This window comes from Myxocyprinus asiaticus, chromosome 10 (genome assembly GCF_019703515.2).
Source record: "Myxocyprinus asiaticus isolate MX2 ecotype Aquarium Trade chromosome 10, UBuf_Myxa_2, whole genome shotgun sequence".
NCBI classification, from domain to species: domain Eukaryota; kingdom Metazoa; phylum Chordata; class Actinopteri; order Cypriniformes; family Catostomidae; genus Myxocyprinus; species Myxocyprinus asiaticus.
This window is the reverse complement of record NC_059353.1, coordinates 37,825,209-37,845,996: the sequence shown is the minus strand read 5'-3', so window position 1 is coordinate 37,845,996 and position 20,788 is coordinate 37,825,209. Positions and strand designations below refer to the sequence as shown.

Genomic DNA, 20,788 nt, shown 5'->3' with positions numbered 1-20,788 from the left:
ATACATGTGCACAAACTCTCTCACACACAGAAGCACACAAGCATATGTGCTGAAGGCTGAGGGTGTTGCATACTAAGTATGGTGTGGGTGAGATGTGAGAGATGGAGCAGAATCAGACGTTGCTCTATTTAAAACCCAGCAGGGAGGAACAATCACACAGGGCTTCAAGGGAAGACCAGAGAGGAGAGTCCTTAAACATAATTTCCCTTTGATTTCCTCCAGACCCTGCGCACAGCTAGGAAGTTTTCAACCTGGTCTCATAGAATTACATTACTATACCTACATTTTTGGGAACTGATTTTTATGTGGCTCATTGTACGTACCATGGCAGTTTTCTGGTTAAATAAACACTAGAGGTGCTTCAGCAACAGTGACTTTTATTTTCTTTCAAACAAATCACCAGTAAAATGGCAGATTATCAGTTCATACACTTATTTTTCAGCCTGTCCTCACACAATGCTTTCTTATGACATCATAACACTTTTACTAAAGCGCATGACTTGATACATTTTAATGTTTGCATTAAGCCCCGTTCACACCAAAAACGACATTGTCGCTTGGTGTTGCTAGACTCTGCAATCTGTGTCGCTAGTGGTCATTCCTACTGCTGCCACTTTAATGTTATTGGTGGATTGCATGTCTGGCCATAGTAGCTTTTGGAAATTCTGATTACAGATTATACTGCCGGTAAAACTAATATATTATTCCTATTTGACAAGGAATCAGTTCTGTTGCTTCTAAAATTGAATATTTTTGCAGGGGAGTGTTTTTATATAACCTGCAGCAGTGCTCAATGCATCATATCATGAACAAGATGAATGATCTATCAATGTATGAATCAAACTCACTCGGAATGCTGCATAATTTTTTAAAGCTATATCTATGTATGTAGTTACAGACAAATTATATAGAACAGTGAAATCGCTCACAGAAACTTTTTAATTTCTCCGTCTTGCTCTCGACTCCAGTATATCGCACACTCACTGCCTGAAGTCAATGACATGCGCTCCACTGTCTTTACTCTCATTTAGAGGTAGACCGATATATAGTTTTTACCGATTAATAGGTGCCAATATTTACTTTTTGTAACTATCGTTATCTGCATAAATCTATGCCGATAGTTGCCGATGTTTTTTAGCGAGGACATGCAAAGAAAAATGAGACTATATGGAAATGTGCCCTATCAACACATACGTTGATACTTCATATCTTGTAAATAGTAATAAGCATTATTCCTCATTAAAGGTGCATTTAGTAGTTTGGAGCCAATTAAAAAATTTTACACATTAACGAATTAATTGTTTTTTGGTGAAGTTTGATCCGAATGGTGTACACTCACATGAGATGAAGACTGTACTTCTATGGTGCGGGTCACCCCCTTCAATGTGTTTCGCAATGTTGAAATCACATGACCCGTGGTGTTTCACTAAATGTCGAAGATGAGAATCCTTGCGTTCATTGGCTGCCGCCTATGTGGATGCGCTTGGATATGCTTATTTAGCACACAGTTTTGTTGTTTGGTGATCCGAAGAGCGAAAAGAACACAATGGAACATACTTATTCATCATGCTTTAGCAGCAGGGACAACGGGAGATCCAGTAGCTGTACTGCCGAAGAAGCAAAAAAGGTTTGAAGCAAGAAGACAGAAAGACCAGCAAAGGTAAAAAACTAGAGTAAACATTGGTAACGGTAAGGCATCTACGTCTTCATTCGTTTAGTGCAAAGTACCTTGGCACAGCGATTGTTGTGGATTTTGTGTAAACCATGACTTTGGTTCCTTGGAAACAAAACTATTTCATCAAAAACAGTATTCATGGACATCCTAAATTTGATCATCAAAAACAATTCTAATCTTTCCTTTACCTTGACATTCTGTATCGCTAGATAAAGAGGTTTTTGTTTTACATTAAGCAGTTCTCTAATAAAGGTAATAACTGTCTTTAGAAATAACGTGAAACATAGACAGTCTCCAAAGATCATTGATATGAGGGACAATAGTAATCTGTCCTTAATAGTAAAAGCATGTTCACTTGATTTCTGCCATTTGTTTTTAGGCAAAGCAATTATATTATATTAGCAATAAATAACTTTAGAAATTACCTCAAACTCTACATTTTCCAGATGCAAATTATATACCAGAGCTGTCGGGGGCAGCAGAGATGATCATGCTGATCCACATCAGTAGATGGCAGTACAGCATCTAACACCACTGTCACATCGGTACTTAAAGTATACGAAGAAGAGCAGTGCTAACGCTAGCAAGAGAAATACTGAATGCCCCTTTAAACCTCATCTGGTGAAATATATATTCAAACTCTTCATCTGGCAAATATATAGGCTACAACAAGCTAAATTTTAAAAACATTTAAATATAGAGCATTTTAACGGAGCCAACTTTCAATCATTTCAAAACAAGTGTCCCTTGTGTGTTTTTGGGCTTGTCTACAGTTAATAAAATATATATATTTTTTTTTTATTATTGGGATTTTGGTTGAATAAAAATTAAATCTTATTCATGCTGGACTCTGTGTCTGTGCCTGTTGTAGTATAGTAATTTTTTTAACATTCTTTAGAATTTTAAAACTATCGGCTGATTAATATTTATTGGCAAAATCCACTATCGGTCAACCTATATTCTCATTGGTAGTTGCTCGTCATTTTCATATAGTTGAAATTTTCTCAGCTATGACTTGTTGCTCACCACGGCAACCTCTGTCGCCAACGGTCACTGCAACTCTTGTTACTGGAAATCGCTCTGTTCTCATTGAAAATGAATAGGATTGTGCCACTTTGTCACGCGATGTCGCCATCGGTGTGAATGAGGCGTTATATAACCAACAACTACTGTACAATTTCAAGCTTGTTCGAGTGTGATTAAACTGTGCCATAGCTCAACTGATATAGAGTTGCACTTGCGATATGCAAAGAACACAAGAGGACCGAATGAGTCCTGAAGAGCATGCAAGTCAACACGTGAGCTGAAAGTGTAATAGAAGTGACAAAAAAAAAAAAATGTGGTTGCTTCAGCAATTGCATTTTTCATCTCACATTTGCTTTTATGACACTATTGGCTAGGTTTAGGGTCTAGGGTTGAGAGGTAGGTTTTGTTGATTTAAAACTCATTTTGAGCATTCACCTAAAAAAAACATTATCTCTTTGTGACAACATTTAACTTGCTTTTAGCGCCACACAGTGGACATTTCACTTCGGAACTGCTGCAATATGTGTAATGAAACCATGTAATATTATTTTGTAAAAATGCCGCCACAGTCACGTCATTTTCATGAGATCAGGCTGGAAATTGTATGCATGGAATTCCAAAAAACATTGCTTACAGCACCTGACAAAAGTTTTTATTTTGTTTTGTAACACGCTTTAGTTTGGTGCCCCATATTATAGTACTTACAAGACCAGTATACTGTTCTATGGCTACACCAGACACTGCTTGTCATTAAGTTGATGTTTTTCAACCAAAGCAAAAACAACCTAAAGGAAAAAGTTTCTGTTGGTCAAATGCAAATAAGGCATGTGAGATTGCATCAGTGATGTGAGGGACAAATTCTACCTTGCCCTTGTCATGAGGAAACAAATCAATGATTACTTGCACACAAAACAGAAATAAAGAATAATTTTCAAAGAATAATATTGAAAATATAATGGCTCGACACATAATTACTTCAGAATCATTCTTCTTTTATTCACAGTTTCTGTCCTTCGCAGCTATCCCTTTTTGTAGTTGAAAAAAGAGACAAAAAGTAAGCTTCCAAACTCTCACCAGTCATGCCTTTTGAGAACTGTGTATTAATGATTTAATGTAAATTGACCCCCATGTTGGTAGCTCTGTCTCTCCAGAAGTGTTATAATTTAGTTTGATCCCTCTAAACTCTTTCTGCTAATGTTCATGGGCCTTAGCCTCTCACCTCTCCTTTAAAAATACAAATTTACTTTGATCAGCCAGCTGATTGCTTGACAGGAGCTAAAGGGGCCAAACGTCTGAGCCAGATCGATAAACTTCAGTACACCTTAGCACCCCTCAGAGATGGCTATTCAAGGAAGAAATTAATGTGGAAGTTGGTGTTGGAATGGGCTGGGTCAAACCTAATGACACATGACAGAGACTTCCACAGGGCCAAGCAATGAGGGTTTGGGTGGGATGAAGGTATTGCTGGCGATAGTTTGGACACACTTGACATGGCACTTGTATTTATGTTTCTCCATGATCTTTGATCTGAAGGTCAGATTTTATGCTTAGAAGGATAGTTCACCCAAAAATGAAAATTCTATCACCAACTCGAATGACTCTTTTTTTTTTTTTTTTTTTCACGGAACACAAAAGATGTTAAGCAGAATGTTAGGGACTGACAGCCTCAGTCACCATTCACTTTCATTGCATCTTTTTTTTTCCATACAATGGCAGTGAATGGTGACTGAGACTGAAATTCTGCCTAACATCTCCTTATGTGTTCCATGGAAACATGTCAGGATACTTTGAAGAATATAAAATATAAGATTGTTTTAGTTTTATTTAACATTTTTTAGTCACAACATAACTCTCATACATGCATTTGTCTTATTATTCTAAAAGTTGAAAAATATTTATAATAAAGAATGATTACTGTAGCTGTATCCAAACTTTTGACTGGTAGTGTATGTGGCAATTGATGAAGTATATTCAATTTAACTTTTTTCCAAGCCTAATTAGACTCTTAACAGAGTGGTGATTTGGAGCGGCACAGTTGGTGTAGACACTTTTGACAATGTGTTGGTGTTTAGATGATCAGTTGATGATGCCTTGGAGCACTGCTCTGAATGTGGGTATCTGGTTATAAATGTCTTCCACAGTAGCGTTCTCAGGCAGAGTACACCGTAAACAGCTCAAACCACATGCTTTGCTCAGAAAACCAAAAAAGCGTTTTTACAGCTTTTCTTTCCTAGAGTTTCTGATGTGGCCAACTCAAGTTTTCTCATGTACCCATGTCTACAGAGCACTTTATTACTCAAGCACATTGAGCTAGAATCTTCAATTACAGCAGTGAGTACATTTACATTGAAGGAATTTACATTGGAGGATTTTGCAAATTTTTCTGTTTTTGGAACATTGTTTTTTTTTTTTTTTTTTTTTTTTTTTTTTTGTGGGTGGTGGGGTGTAGGGCTGGGAGAAATAGCAAAAAACTATTGTATGTATGTGTATATATATATATATATATATATATATATATATATATATATATATATATATATATATATATGCCTTTTGACAATACATATATTTTTAAATAATTGGATCTGTCATTTTAACCAAACAAGAATGGTTGCCAAGGACAGTAGATTTAAAATGTTTAGTGCAAAAACTAAAACACATTAAAAATCTGTTTTTCACTAAATGGAGAAAAGGAAGGGTGATAATTTAATAATTTTCATATGATTTCATAATATATGATTTTCATTGTATGTACCGATTTAACAGTGCATAGAAATACACAACAATATTTACCTACATATAATTTTTTATTTGATTAATCAAAGCAGACAGTTTGAACTGATTCGTGGGAATTAAAAGCACTTACCAACTTTAACGCTGTTTTTAGTACATAAGTTTAAGTCTGACACTCTTAAAACATCTTATTGCTGTCATAATCATATGCGAGTCAAACTAGACTGAGAGTCTCTTTAGTAAACTTAATGAGCTGTGCATTAAAATGCATTAAAATCTTTGAGATATTAACAATATTAGTTAATTTTATATCACCAGCAAAATCAGTGAGAATATATCCCAAATATTCCATATATTGCCCAGCCCTATTGGGGTGTAGTGGTCAGAGCTCAGTGCTGGAATCCAGAAGGTTGCTAGTTCATTTCTCGCAAAGAATCATGAACTGTCACCATTGTGTGCTTGAAAGGCACTCAACCCCAGGTTGTTCCAGCGCAGTTGTCCCTGTAATACATTCATGGTGCCGTTCCAGGGTGACATCATGAAATTCCATTAGCCATGGTGATGTGGAGATAAATAAAGATTCTAAAGACCTTTAGTCCTTTACCTGTGGCTGAGCCCCTTATCGCCAGCCTGGAAGAAATTCTCATCTCAGAGGCCCAGTCTGACCTAAACAATTTACAGCTCTTGTTGTCGCCAGCTTGTCAGCAGGGTGCTAAAAAACCCAGAGTTTGAGAGCTCGCTGCTCCACAGCTTGTTTGAGAACTCTGCCCTGCATTTGTAGAAGCTGCAGAGAAAAGAGAAAAAGCAATCAGAAGTTGAGAACATTTATTACCAGTGGCTTTTAACTGACTCTACACTGGCAGAGTACCAAAATTGAAGACATTTTTCTCATGTGCGTTCTCCTGTTCTTGATTAAGACAGGCAATATGTCTCAAACCCCTCTGTCCTGAACTTCTGACAAATAGCATCTTTTCTTCTCCTGAGATGAAGCCATTAAAGGATCAGACAGACCATCTTATCTCTATCTAGAAATTTCCTCAAGCTGAAATTTGTGGCATCAGTTTGGCTCTTTCCTCCTGCAGAAAACATACACGTTATTAAAGGAGTCATATTATGAGGAATCGAATTTTCCTTGATCTTTGGTGATAAAATAGGTTGATTTACTATGAAAACATACTGTATATTTCAGAACTCAAAACTTGCTCCCCAGTCCAAAAAGATCATTTATTAAAACAATGAGAAAATGATAACAGTAAACTGTGTGAAATTCCACCAAACATTGTGCTTTTCTGGCTGTGTAACACCTATAAATCTGCATATCTTTTCAAAGAATCCAACATTAATGGCTGAACAAATAGCTGAAATCTATTTTTAACAAGGTCCCTGATCATTGCAGTCTGACCTTCACAGTTTGAGTGGCACATTTCAGCTCAGATTGTTTTGTGAACCTGTCACAATGTAATGCAAGCTTTGCAAAAAGGCTTTTATTGAAGGAAGCAAAAAAAAAAAAAAAAACCTATAGCACAAACTACACTCACTGAGCACTTTATTAGGAACACTATGGTCTTAATAAAGTGCCAGCCATTTCTGCTGTTGTAGCCCATCTGCCTCAAGGTTTGGCAAGTTGTGCATTCTGAGATACTATTCTGCTCACTACAATTGTTCAGAGTGGTTATCTGAGTTACCATAGCCTTTCTGTCAGCTTGAATCAGTCTGGCCATTTTCCATTGACCTCTCTCTTCAACAAGGCATTTCCATCCTCAGAACTGCCGCTCACTGGATGTTTTTTGGATTTGGCACCATTCTGAGTAAACTCGAGAGACTGTTGTGCGAGAAAATCCCAGGAGATCAGCAGTTACAGAAATACTCAAACTAGCCCATATGGCACCAACAAGTATGTCACGGTCAAAATCACTGAGATCACATTTTTTCCCCATTCTGATGGTTGATGTGAACATTAACTGAAGCTTCTGACCTGTATCTGCATGATTTTATGCATTGCACTGCTGACACACTATTGGCTGATAAGATAATCGCATGAATAAGTAGGTGTACAGGTCTTTCTAATAAAGTGCTCAGTAAGTGTATATTAGTCCTTAAAGCATGCAGCTTGTATGTAAATGGTGCAGTAAAGTGCAATGTCTTATGTCATATGCAAAGTTGGTGTTTACATAGCAATTAAAAAACATCCAGTTTTATTAAAAGGGACAGAGAAGGTGGAAAATGATCATGAAAATCTAAACTAGGGCACAAAAAACTTTACTTGCATTATAAGTAGACTGAATTTGATAGCTATTCTGTGCTATTTCACTGTGAATATTCAATGTGATCTCATGAGAACTCATATGTACTCTTATGTAAAGTTTAGTTCTAGCAAATGTACATTCTCTTACGTTTGCATAGACACCGAAACGTACAACATTGATGTATTGACAGCATGTAAACAGCATCATTTTACGTATTAACACCTATAGAAATGTACAAATGTTTACGTGAATTGATTAATATTGAATAATTCATAGAATTAATCAGTTAAATACATTTAATTCATAATCAATGAGATTAGTTAAATGCCATCACATTTATTTAATGCAGTTGACATTATAATATGACATTTTAACGGTTTCATTCAGTTCTTACGGCAGTGATGTTGAATGCTCATTGGCTTTCAAGTGTCTTGTGACCGTTTGCGACTGCCGTATACTGCGATGTATATGTCTGAATGAGATATGACAGCGCCGTTCTGGAGTGCATCAGGAGAAGATTTACAGCAATTAATAATTTAAATTTTACTCTCCATCTCACACAGTGCTATTGTATGCTGTCAGGGAGCACATTGGATGCAGCGCATCGCCCTTTGGACTACTTTTGTACTGAATTTATCTGAATAAATTATTGTGTTTAAATGTATCTGCCTGTTATGTGTTTTACATGCTTAATAAATGGTTATGGTTAGGTTTAGGAGTAGGTGTGGGATTAGCAGCTGTAAAATATAAATATAAAAATGTATTGCTACTGTACATTAATCTACTTGTTACATGTTTTTATATTGTTGAAATTTGGTTATGTTTAGTGGTTGTGGTAGGGTTAAGGGATCTAAAATATATATAAAACAGTAAAAATGTACAAATATATTTATAATTGATTCGCGTATTCAAATATAGTTGTAATGGATGTGTCAATATTTAAAGTTTCTAAAGCTGTAAATACATAAAAATTTACATTTTAGATGCTTTCAAATGTCCATATTGTATGTTTTTGTGTCTATTCAAATGTAAAAACATGTGCGTTTAATGTTACAAATATTAACGTACAAATAGCTACGTATATTAATGAGATCAGAAAAACATTTATATATGGTGCATGCTTAATGGTCAATAATAATAATAGTGTTTATGCATGTGTGACAGACGAGAAAACTTGGTTTTGTTGATTTTGAGCATAGTGTTCATAGTGCATCTATATATAAAAATTAAAAAAAAAACTTTGTTTATAATGGAAAGGTTATGAATTGCTATTATTGCTATTTTTACAGCCCACCCAATAACTTTAAAACATCCGTTAAACCAATAGGGAGAAAGAAAGATTTATCTTGTTCTGTCCATTGCCTCGCCACATTGTTTTATGCGTTATACTTTGCATTTCTTAAACTTTTACTAGCAATGTATTGTGGCTTTGCTGCTGAGGTAGTGCACTATGAAGAAAGCGAATTAAATTATACAGCTATATGAGTTGTTTTAGCTTGTGTTACTTTTGCTTTAGCTGTCGCTCTCGCACCTCTTCCACAGACACACTTTCTCCTTGAATTAAGGTGCAATTCTATGAACAGGTGCACAAGTGCTTTTTTTTATACAAGAGGCTATTATTAATATAGACAAGCTATGTGACTGGGTAGACGGCTAGACTGCAGAGTTTTTCTGCTGTGGTTGTCATTTTCTTTCAGAGAGAGGGGTCAGCTTCTAATTTTCAGTCTGAGAAAGTCTCTCTCTCTGGACTCTAAGTTGCAGAGCTCAGTAGAAAAAAAAAACACCTTTAAGGGGCCATTAATTTAGTTTTTTTTTTTTTTTTTTTTTTTTTTTGCTCAGTAGGTCAGCTGGCAGAGCCCAGAGAGCAGTCGGGTCCTGGCAGTGCCCCAGTGCTATGCCCATGTCTCCTGAGCTCATCAGTAATACAGGCTACTGCTGAACAGCAACCGGAATGTCAAATCAGCATTCCTTCCACGCCGCCACATTTTTATAGTCTCAAGAGATTACATGGATGGCTGGCTTTCACTGCTTTTGCTTCACAGGAGTGAATCTTTCTACTGTAATTAATGAAATCACTGCAAACCTTTGGTTTAAATGGGTATTGCTTGCAGGTCACTGCCCTGGGGGCTTGTCCTTTTGCCTCCGGGAACTGGGGTAATTGGCCCTTAGATTTGCACAAGAAAGATATTATTATTATTATTTCCACTCTCATTAGCTTTTAATTGGAAGCAGCCATTTATTTCTACTGTTACTTGCGTTAGCCATCATCTGCACAGAGCGAACTTTAAATAACGTTAAGAGTGTTTTAACAAATTTACTGTGTTTTCTTCCTGTTGCATTTTAGGCAAGAAAAATGATTGCCTATATATTTAGGGACTAACGAGAAAAGAGTTTCACCGCTGAGCCTGTTTTGGCTGCACATTGCATGCTGAACTCAGCAGAAAATATGGTGAAAATACACAAACCTATTTATCAAACCTTTTGCAATATAGGCTTTTATGAAGCAATACAAAATAATGGAGTGAACAACTTACCCATTTTTTGATTAAAGACGCCTTTTGGGCTTGATGCACACGCAGTGACAGGCACACAAACAGCATTTCTTTTCAGGTAAGTCTGAATGAATCTAGATGATTTAAAGTCCAGTTTATACAGTATACAGTCTGCACTTTGGGGTTTGGGTTCAGAGTAAATTAATTACCATTTGGATGTAAATATGATCCACTTCCTCATGTAAAGTAAATATCATGGTGATTAAGTTTATAACAGTTCTCAATGGCCTACTCCTATTAACCAATTGTTTTTTTTAATGGCAGTTTTTTAAGAAAAATACTCAATGTGGACCCAAATATAGAGTCACAGGTCTGTTATGCAGCAGAAAATTTGTCACTGTGAAAGCTCAACTCGTGCCTGCTGTTGCATTTACGCTGCTGTTACGATTATGTGCTGCAGATGCAAGATGTGTGAAATAGGCCTCAGCTGTTAGGTCTGATTATCATATCATATTAGGTTAATTATCATATGCTGTGATAAAACCTGACTTTTTACGCTTTACAAAGCCTCATTATTAAATGAGCATGGTTTTAATGAGAATATTAAAAGTATCACTGAACAAATAAAAGTGAGCAGAGGTGTTAATATCAGTCAATAACATCTTTTGCTGTGATTCTTCCTGTGAGAATAGCGAGGGTACCATTAACAGTGCCTTAACACCATATATTACTGAAGACTTGAGTTTGCCTTTTGTTTGTTTTCCATTCCTCCTGCTTAAAGGATTAGTTCATCCAAAAATGAAAATTCTCTCATCATGTACTCACCCACATGGCATACCAAATGTGTATGACTTTCGTATGATTTTTAGAAGAATATTTCAATTTTGTAGGTTCATACAGTGCAAGTGAATGGTGACCAGAACTCAAAAAGCTCCAAAAAGGAGATAAAGTCAGCATAAAAGTAATTCATAAGATTCCAGTTGTTATATCAGTGTCTTCTGAAGCGATCCAGTTGGTTTTGATAGCATCTTGATAGCAGTCTCCTTGGCGATCATGATTTCAAGCTTGATTATATTTATATAGCGCCATCTAGAAATCTGCGCCCATTGTACAAAGGGGCCTCAGTTAGTTCCTGGGAGACAGCAGATGCACTAACCCCGCCCTCACCCTAATCATAACCATATGGAGCCTGTAAGGCTAGAACCAGAGGCTCCATTCTCCCATCGTGACGATCTGTGCATGCTTCAAGCACTAGGAACTTGGAATCATGATCACCAAGGAGACTGCTATCAAGATGTACAGTGTAAAAGGAGTTATATTTTGGGCTGTTCTCACCCAAAACCAACTGGAAGACATTGATTTAGCCACTGGAGACTTATGGATTACTTTTCTGCTGACTTTAACTCCTTTTTGGAGTTCTGAGTTTTGAGTTCTGGTCACTTGCATTGAATGGACCTACAGAGCTAAAATATTCTTCTAAAAATCTTCATTTGTGTTCTGCAGAAGAAAAAAACATAAACATCTGGGATGGCATGAGGGTGAGAAAAAGATGAGAATTTTCATTTTTGGGTGAAAGATCTCTTTAAAGGTTGATCTGCCAGGAGTTCCACATTTTACAAGGATGACACTAAATTATGATTTCCTCATTATGTGCAATTTATTTACCAACTATTTAGTGGTTAAAAGGGATAGTTCACTCAGAACATTCTGTCATAATCTGTTCACCCTTAAATCTTGTTTTTTCTTCCACACTTTCTTACGTGGCACATTCACAATACACGAAAGAACCAATGAAGTTTGTGTGCAGTTTCTTCTCCTCAGTTGGTTTTATTAATGGGGATGGAAAAGAGAAGCTTGGACAGATCGCTAAATATCTCCTTTTGTGTTCCATAGAAATAGAATATACAGTAGGTAAATATAGGCAATATTTCTCTCTTGCCTAGATGTTTCTGACAGGCTCAAAGTGTTGAAGTGGTTTAGCACTCAGCCCGCCTCGAGCTCTCTCTACTCGGCAGGATTTAGTCTTGGCACTCCACACTGTATCAACACTGTGTGTTTCCTCAACCTTGAGGCTGAAGCAACTGAGGGCCAGCTCAAACAAACTGATATGCTTGTGCCAAAAAATAAGCCTTTCAAGCTAAAGGGAAGGTTGTGAGGCTGCTGGTGCTTACTAACACACCACCCCAAATTCCACAGCCCTTGAAACGGCACTCATGGCTTAACTTCATTAGTGGGTTTAGATTCAATTACACCTCATTAAGCCTCTATTTCATTTATTTATTTATTTGCAGCTTACAGATATGTAATCAGTTTCGATGTGGTGCGTAGCAGGGGTTTTGTAGGTGGGATTTTATAATGGTTAACCTCTCCCATGTGTGGTTTATTTTTGTATCAGAGAACTGTAGTGCCTAAGGCTGCTGTCAGTTTATGTATGAGGTTGTTAATCTGTGAGGTAGGAGAAGCGAATGATACATGCATCTCTATTCAGTTTTTATTTATCTGTCTGTCTATATGTCTGTCGGTCTGTCTCAGCTTTTATTCAGTATTGAAAATCATTGGACATGCAGATGGACTCAAATTAAAAGGCTGTCCAAACACTGTTATTCATGAAAACTCTAGCTTTTTTCCACACATTTCTGCGCTGGTCTGTGTGGAAGCAATATCCAAAGTGCACAACCATGCACAGGAGCAACTTATAGGGAACTTTTCCCCCTGCCCCATATTTTTTTTTCGCTGTCATTTTTTTTCTCACTCTATTTCTTTCAATTATAGGATGTGTTTGGATGCCAGGGACCCATACTGTGGCTGGGACCGAAAGCAGCGCCATTGCACTACTATAGAGGACAGCTCCAACATGAGCCAGTGGTTCCAAAACATCACTGCATGCCCGGTAAGAACCAGAGTCCACAAAACTCTCTAATCCATGCATGACTGATGTTTCCACATGACCATTGTCTTCATGGCACTCAGTTGGACTCCCACTGAAGATATGAAATCTCTCTTGTGTGAAGGCTGCTATTCTGCATGATTGATGACATCATTGTGGTCATTATTTTTTAGGGTTGCGATCCTGTATGCACTCAACCTTTAAATTCACTCACATTGTCTCATTCATTCCAGCTGAGGAACCAAACTGCAGATGGCGCATATGGGCCCTGGGATCCATGGCAACCCTGTAGCCATGATGATGGCGATGGCACCAATACGTGTCTTTGCCGATCACGGATGTGTGATAGCCCAACTCCTCGCTGCGGAGGTAAAAACTGTGAGGGTCCCACCATTGAGGTTTCCAACTGTTCAAGGCAAGTATTTTTGCTCAACCAATTGTACAATGTAAAAAGTTAAAGACCTCCCCATAAAATGGCTTGTTTTTTTTTTCCCTAGCATATTTCCCAATGAAACAGGTTGTTTGGGCGAGCATATCAAAGAACTAGTTCCTTTAAAAAAAATTAAAAATAAGCAAAAGTCTTTTGTTACTGTTCAATTTGAAAGCATTTGATTGGACAAAAATCTGAGTGCAGGATGAGTCAACAGAGAAAGACAGTTAAGTTTTAAATGCATATAATTTAAATTCATGGGGTCTTCAAATTTAAATAAGGATTCAAATGTCAATGCCTCTCTAATGCAGAAAATAAATAATATGATAATATAAGGGTAGTTGACACAAAATTTTAAGCAGTTTATCCACGTACTCTGGTGAAATATGCTTTACTTTATCTAAAACATTTTTAAACAGCTTTAGTCCAATTCTTCTGTAATTATTATACAGGCAGTTTCATGACCTCATATTACAGTTTTTCACAATTGCTAAGACACATTTCTTGAAACCTTCACCCATTTTTTCACAACTTTAAACACAAAACCAAATCTTCAAACTACATTGACCCATGACTCTTCTGGCAAAATCAAACAATCGCTTCAAAACCATTTCATCTGTGCTCAAAATCAAACGATGCTTTCAGATGATACACACAGCCAGTCAATATAGACACTACAGAGCATAAATTAGACACTACATAAAAAAAAAAAAAATGGCGAACACAGCGTCCAGGACATCTAGTTACAGAACTGTTTTTTTATTGTATATAGTAAATGCATTTTAGTAATCACAACTTAGTACAGTGAATATATTGTATACTGCAAGTACTTGCAAGTAATCAGAATTGAATGTCTGTATATTCAGCATTTGCATACTGTAAAAATACAGTAGTCCAACTGCAAAATCCCAAAGAAAACTCAAAATGAAAAACACATTACAGTACACTCAAAAATGTGCAACTGCAAAATCAAAGTCAATGGGCCTCATTCATGAAACACGAGCAGAACAAATTTTTGTTCGTAACCACGCGCCATTTTGCCGTAAATTTTTGGATTCATAAACGTTTTCATATTTTCAAAACCTTAGTCAGTACAAACAAAATTTCTCCCGACCAAATGTAAATCGTGTGTAAGACATCCGAACATCTTGTTCTTTCAGACAAACTGCCTTGACTACAGTTTGATAGAAAATACTCTAACGTGACTGGCTAGACATTTTTTTTATTTGATACAAGCTCTATTATTTAGATTTCATAATTTAGTATAGGCATCGGTTAATCGCGTTCAGCTGACATATGGTCAGTGGTCAGTTTTACCATGGTAAAATCATAAGGTGCATAAACAATACATTGGGAACAAAAAAGAAAAAGCCCACACACTGTCATATAGCTTTTAAATCTGCAATAACTTACAGCGTTTCAGACAAAGACCTTCTTCAGGCATTCTATGAATTTCTTTTTAAGATTGTTCCTGTTGCAAGGGAAGTAGGTTGTATCACTGTACGGTCTTTGATTTAGCCTACTCGAGAAGTTTCTTCAATGATGCTGGCGATGCGCTCAACTGAACCAGAGAAGGTGGTAGACATCCTGTCGGCATGAACTGAACATTTTTTACACTAAAGCTTAATGTCAAACCATTTTTATTGACCTGTTTTTTTTGTTGTTTTTTTTTTGTGATTTTTACCCATTTCTCCCTAATTTGGAATGCCCAATTCCCAATGTGCTTTTAAGTCCTCGTGGTCGTGTAGTGATTCGCCTCAATCCGGATGGCGGAGGATGAATTCCAGTTGCCTCCGCATCTGAGACCGCCAACCCGTGCATCTTATCACATGGCTTGTTGAGTGCATTGCCACGGAGACATAGCACGTGTGGAGGTGGTAGCTTCACGCCATCCACTGCGGCATCCACGCTCAACTCCCCACGTGCCCTACCGAGAACGAACCACATTATAGCGACCACAAGGAGGTTACCCCATGTGACTCTACCCTCCCTAGCAACCAGGCCAATTTTGTTGCTTAGGAAGCCTGGCTGGAGTCACTCAGCACGCCCTGGGATTCGAACTAGCGAACTAGCGAACTACAGGGGTGGTAGCCAGCATATTTTACCACTGAGCTAAACTTTTATTACTGTTTGCATAGATGTTAGAAACTTCCTATTCTCATTTACTAGTGAGTCTGAAGCCTTCCTTATATGACATTTTCATGGACGTGTATTATGATAATTGTGAATGAACGTGTACTCGTGCTCTATTTGCGAATGTCTGGAATTCACTAAGTTGTATTAACATGTAGGGGGTGACAGCTTGGTCCCCAATATGGGTAAAATCTGGGGAATAAGAAGTGTTTGTGAATCCAGCGGAACGTTTTCGAGAAGCTCCATTTCACGTGGAAATTACTCCCAATTCTTTCGTATATTTACGAAATTTTCATGAATGAGGCCCATTGAGAGATTCATTCTGCCTCAGCATCATGCTTATATTTTGTACAGTTTGATCACATCATTAGAAACAAGTGTGAACAATTTTGAGTCGTTGTGTGTAAACGATGACAACTGTGTTTTAGTTGTGTTTAACTTTTACCACCCGTGTTTACCATTTTGCAACACAAGTGCATCACAGTGCGAAATGTGTTTTAGTGAGTGAGAATGTGTTTAGAGTTTTGCAAAAAGAATGGATGAGGTTTGCAAATGGTGTCTAACTATCTGAACTTGTTTAAGGTTTTACCAAAAGAGTGATTGATTCGACAAATGGGTTGAGGCCACTGAGCATTTGGTTTAAAGAATGGGGTTTAGTGTTTTAGCAATTAAGAAAAACTGTAGTTGAGAGACCACATGGAAGATTTGTCAGCCATCACTCCAACAACTTATCCTTGAGTAATCATGCTAAATTGCTAATTTGGTACAAGAAAATCACTTGCCATTATATCAAACACAGTTGAAAGCTATTTGGTTCGTTAAATGAAGCTTAACATTGTCTTTGTGTTTGTTTTTGAGTTGCCACAGTATGCAATAGACTGGCATGTCTTAAGGTCATTATTAGGTCAAAAATGGCAAAAAAGAAACTTTCTAGCTTTCTCTAGAAACTAGTCAGTCAATCATTGTTTTGAGTAATTAAGGCCATACAATGCTTGAAATTGCCAAAAAAAACTGAAGATTTCATACAAAGGTTTACACTACAGTCTTCAAAGACAAAGGACAACTGGCTGTAACAAGGACAGAAAGAGATGTGGAAGGCCAGATGTACAACTAAACAAGAGGATAAGTACATCAGAGGCTCTAGTTTGAGAAATAGATGCCTCAAATGTCCTCAGCTGACAGCTTCATTGAATTCTACCCACTCAACACCAGTTTCATGTACAACAGTAAAGAGAAGACTCAGGGGTGCAGGCCTTATGGGAAGAATTGCAAAGAAAAAGCCAATTTTGAAGCGAAAAAAAGAAAAGGTTTGAGTGGGCATAGAAACACAGACATTGGACAACAGATAATTTGAAAAGAGTGTTATGGATCTTAACCCCATTGAGCTTTTTTGGAACCAGCTAGACTGTAAGGTGCATGAGAAGTGCCCGACAAGACAGCCACATCTATGGCAAGTGCTACAGGAAGCATGGGGTGAAATGTCACCTGAGTATCTGGACAAACTGACAGCTATAATGCCAAGGATCTGCAAAGCTGTCATTGCTGCACATGGATATTTTTTGATGAAAACTCTTTGAAGTAGTTTAAGAAGTTCTGAACATTTTTATCAAATTGAAACAGTAATTTTTCACATTATTAATGTCCTGACTATACATTGTGATCAGTTGAGTGCCACTTTGGTGAATAAAAGTACCAATTTCTTTCCATAAGAGCAAAATCTGTACATTATTCCAAACTTTTGGCTGCCAGTGTACTTATTCATGCAATTATCTAATCAGCCAATTGTGTGGCAGCAGTGCATTGCATAAAATCATGCAGATATGGGTCAGGAGCTTTAATTAATGTTCACATCAACCATCAGAATGGGGAAAAATTTTGATTTCAGTGATTTCGACTGTGGAATGATTTTGGTGCCAGACGGGCTGGTTTGAGTATTTCTGTAACTGCTCTAGAGTTAAACAGTCTAGAGCTGAACAGTCTCTAGAGTTTTCTCAGAATGGTGCCTAAAACCAAAAACATGCAGTGAAAGACAGTTCTGCGGACGGAAACACCATGTTGATGAGAGCGGTCAACTGAGAATGGCCAGACTGGTTTAAGCTGACAGAAAGGCTACGGTAACTCAGAAAACCATTCTGTACAACTGTAGTGAGCAGAATAGCATCTCAGAATGTACAACACGTCGAACTGTGAGGCATATGGTCTACAACAGCAGAAGACCACATGGGGCACTTTATTAGGAACATTGTGTTCCTAATGTGTTCTCTTTGAATTGAAGAATTTACTTGAATACTGAACATTTGCTACATTGGTATAACAAAAAATTTTTTTTGTCTGCTGCACAGTCACGCAAGTCTGCATTCAAGGTGCTGAAACTGAATAGTGTTTTTACAGGAAGTGGCAGTTCTCTCATCATGAGAGATGCACTGCAGGATCAGAGCACTTTAGCAAATTGAGAACATTTGAGTTCCCTACCAAAGCTGTCCTCTTCTTCCATCACATCACATTAGCCTTATCAAATATGGCAGTGCTGCCACATAAAAAACTGTTTCTATATCCCAAATGAGAAAATGGGCTCATGCCCATCACTTCTCGCTAAGGCTTGCAGATCCTCTCCATTTTTCTGCAGGAATGGAGGATGGACACCCTGGTCGTCCTGGGGCCAGTGCAGCACAAGCTGTGAGATTGGGTTTGAAGTTCGCCAGCGATCCTGTAACAATCCTTCGCCCAGGCATGGAGGCCGAGTGTGTGTGGGGCAAAGCAGAGAACAGAGGTATATTTTTGTTTCTAAGTGTAAAAATCACAACTTGAAATCCATCATTATTGTAATTACGCATCCTTCAGCTATTTCATTCAGATTATGTAATATAATTAAAGAGTCTCAAATTAGCCTTGATCCACTAACTAGCCTTGATTATCTTCCTTTCTTTCTTTTAAAGGGTCATATAATACTTTTGTCCCCAAGGTTCAATTATAATTTTTTCTACGATTTCTTTTCATAATTTAGTTTATGACCTTTTCCACCCTCTCTTTGACACTTGGAATTAAATGGGATGCTTTTTCTGATGTCTTGTGCTGCCATGCCTTTAAACAGCCTCTTCTCATGTGAAATGAGAAACACTTTGCTGTACTTACATATGAGCTGCGGGTTTGCTGTCAGGTCAAATATAGTCTGCGCTGCCTCATCCTTCTATAACAGCCTTTTTACAAATCGTGCATGACATTCTGAAAGATTTACGAAACAATCTGAGCTAGAAAAGTGTAACAAGAAATGGAAGCTTAAGCGGTAGTTCTAGCAGGAAGACTCTGGATCCTTACGCTTTCATTCAATCAAGCATCTCATCCAGTCACAATACAGCCTCGGCTTTATAAGCCAACACACCTGTCTCTATTGTTCGCATACTTCCGTTGTTTCAGTCACGTGCATGTCAGTGAAACACACAATCATGTCACACGCTATGCCTCGCTTTTCCAAGCAACAGTCGCTTCATGTTGGATTATTACTCACCATGATGTTCATACTCCTCAGCACAGCTTGCTGTCCATCAGGAAAATACGCTAAGTTCTCAGTCTATTCTTCTTTTGGGGGAACAACTGTCAAAGCAAACAGCTGGTGGTTGATGGGGTTTCATTGAGAAAAACATTGACTGACCGTGACAAGTTTCTAAACACAGAATAGGTGTTTTTGATGTGTAAATGTGAGCAGACATGTTGTAATATATTATGTCTTGTATCAGAAGATAGCGAATTTCAGAACTAGTCCCTTTTCCAGCATAATTTCCATAAACAAACTGGTGAGGGAGTTTTGAGTTCTTAAAGTTACAATATGTTTTCACAGTACATTGAACTCTTTTATTTCAAAAGATAACAGAAAATTGGAAAATTGAAGTTAATATTTCTATATATGTTTATATCCAATTGAGAGCATACAGAGATAAATCCTTGATACAGTATAAGTGAAATGTATTCAATCTACTCACCAGATTCTGCAACGAGAAGGTTTCGTGCCCTCAGCCCATCTTCTGGTCATCCTGGTCGCCCTGGTCTAAGTGCAGTTCAGATTGTGGGGGAGGGGTGCACTCTCGCTCCAGAAACTGTGAGAATGGAAATAGCTGTCCAGGGTGTGTGCTGGTATGTACTCCTGAAATACACACACTTGTACACAGACACTGTAGCACTGAAGCGATCTGCTTGCCCATAATTGGTTTGGTTCAGTAACACTGATCACTGCAGGAATCCATTACATAAAATACATTTTAAATCTTTGACCAAAAACATACATGCCTGTACAAAATCCATAGAATTTGTTTAAGTTTTGTAAGTATGGTCATTTGTTGCCATGTATTTTATAAAAGATGTACTCTAATATATCTTTTTTATAAAACAGTAAAAAAGTATTACTAGACTCTGATTGAGACAATTCAATCAATCAGTTGGAACAGCATTCCGTTTCGGTATTGATGCTCTTGTGCTCTTACGTTTTAAATCTGACAGATTGTTGTTCTCAAAGTATGCTCTCTGACTCTCTCAAGAGCTGCAATTAATTCAAATCTAATTGACTTAATTAGGACTCAAATTAACCATGCAAAGAACTGTAACACCCCACTGGCTGTATAGCAAGGAGCATTACATTTTATGATCTGTTCGCCGTGATGGCACATGAATGCTGGCTCGTGGAGCATCTTGTGAATCTTAGGAAGGAGTATTTAGCACCATTCAAAATTTAATTGAGAGTGGATTTTAAATTCCAATTAAAATCGAGGTAGGAAACAGGATGCAATTTGTAATTCAAGTTTGATTTGAGGACGTAGAGTTAAATTAAATTAAATAACTGCTGTAAGTGTACATTTAACAATTTAACAAATACGTTTTTTTGTTTTTTTATATATATATAAATATTACAAATGTATCATTTTATAGTAATTGTATATTATGAATTAATAATTACTTGTTATCATTCACACAACAAATGGGGTATTTCCAGAAACATTAGATGATATTAATAATTAGTGTTTAAAATGCCACCAATAGAAATGAATATATTTTTCATTATATTGAATAATTAACTTTCATTTAATGGACCATGGGAAAACACATGCATAAATGCACTTGGGGTAGTACAAGTGTGATTATACTGTAGCTCAATATGATGTATAATCAAAAGATTCA

The 20,788-nt window shown here is 37.2% G+C and overlaps 1 protein-coding gene and 1 long non-coding RNA gene across 6 annotated transcripts in view; one reads left to right on the top strand and one right to left on the bottom strand.

The window, feature by feature from the left end:
• Positions 1 to 20,788, top strand: part of LOC127446925 (semaphorin-5B-like) — a 258,511-nt gene that overhangs the window by 205,887 nt on the left and 31,836 nt on the right. For all 5 annotated transcript variants that reach the window (XM_051708262.1, XM_051708261.1, XM_051708258.1 and 2 more), the window contains 4 exons: positions 12,945 to 13,062; positions 13,293 to 13,474; positions 18,249 to 18,392; positions 19,603 to 19,750. In XM_051708262.1, coding sequence (XP_051564222.1) covers positions 12,945 to 13,062; positions 13,293 to 13,474; positions 18,249 to 18,392; positions 19,603 to 19,750 — 592 coding nt within the window. The remainder of the gene's footprint in view (positions 1 to 12,944; positions 13,063 to 13,292; positions 13,475 to 18,248; positions 18,393 to 19,602; positions 19,751 to 20,788) is intronic.
• On the bottom strand, positions 5,500 to 19,704 carry LOC127446932 (uncharacterized). The gene is made up of 3 exons (XR_007898272.1): positions 19,600 to 19,704; positions 19,128 to 19,213; positions 5,500 to 6,510 (listed from the first exon to the last, which is right to left on the bottom strand). It is a non-coding gene; the product is annotated as an uncharacterized LOC127446932 (long non-coding RNA).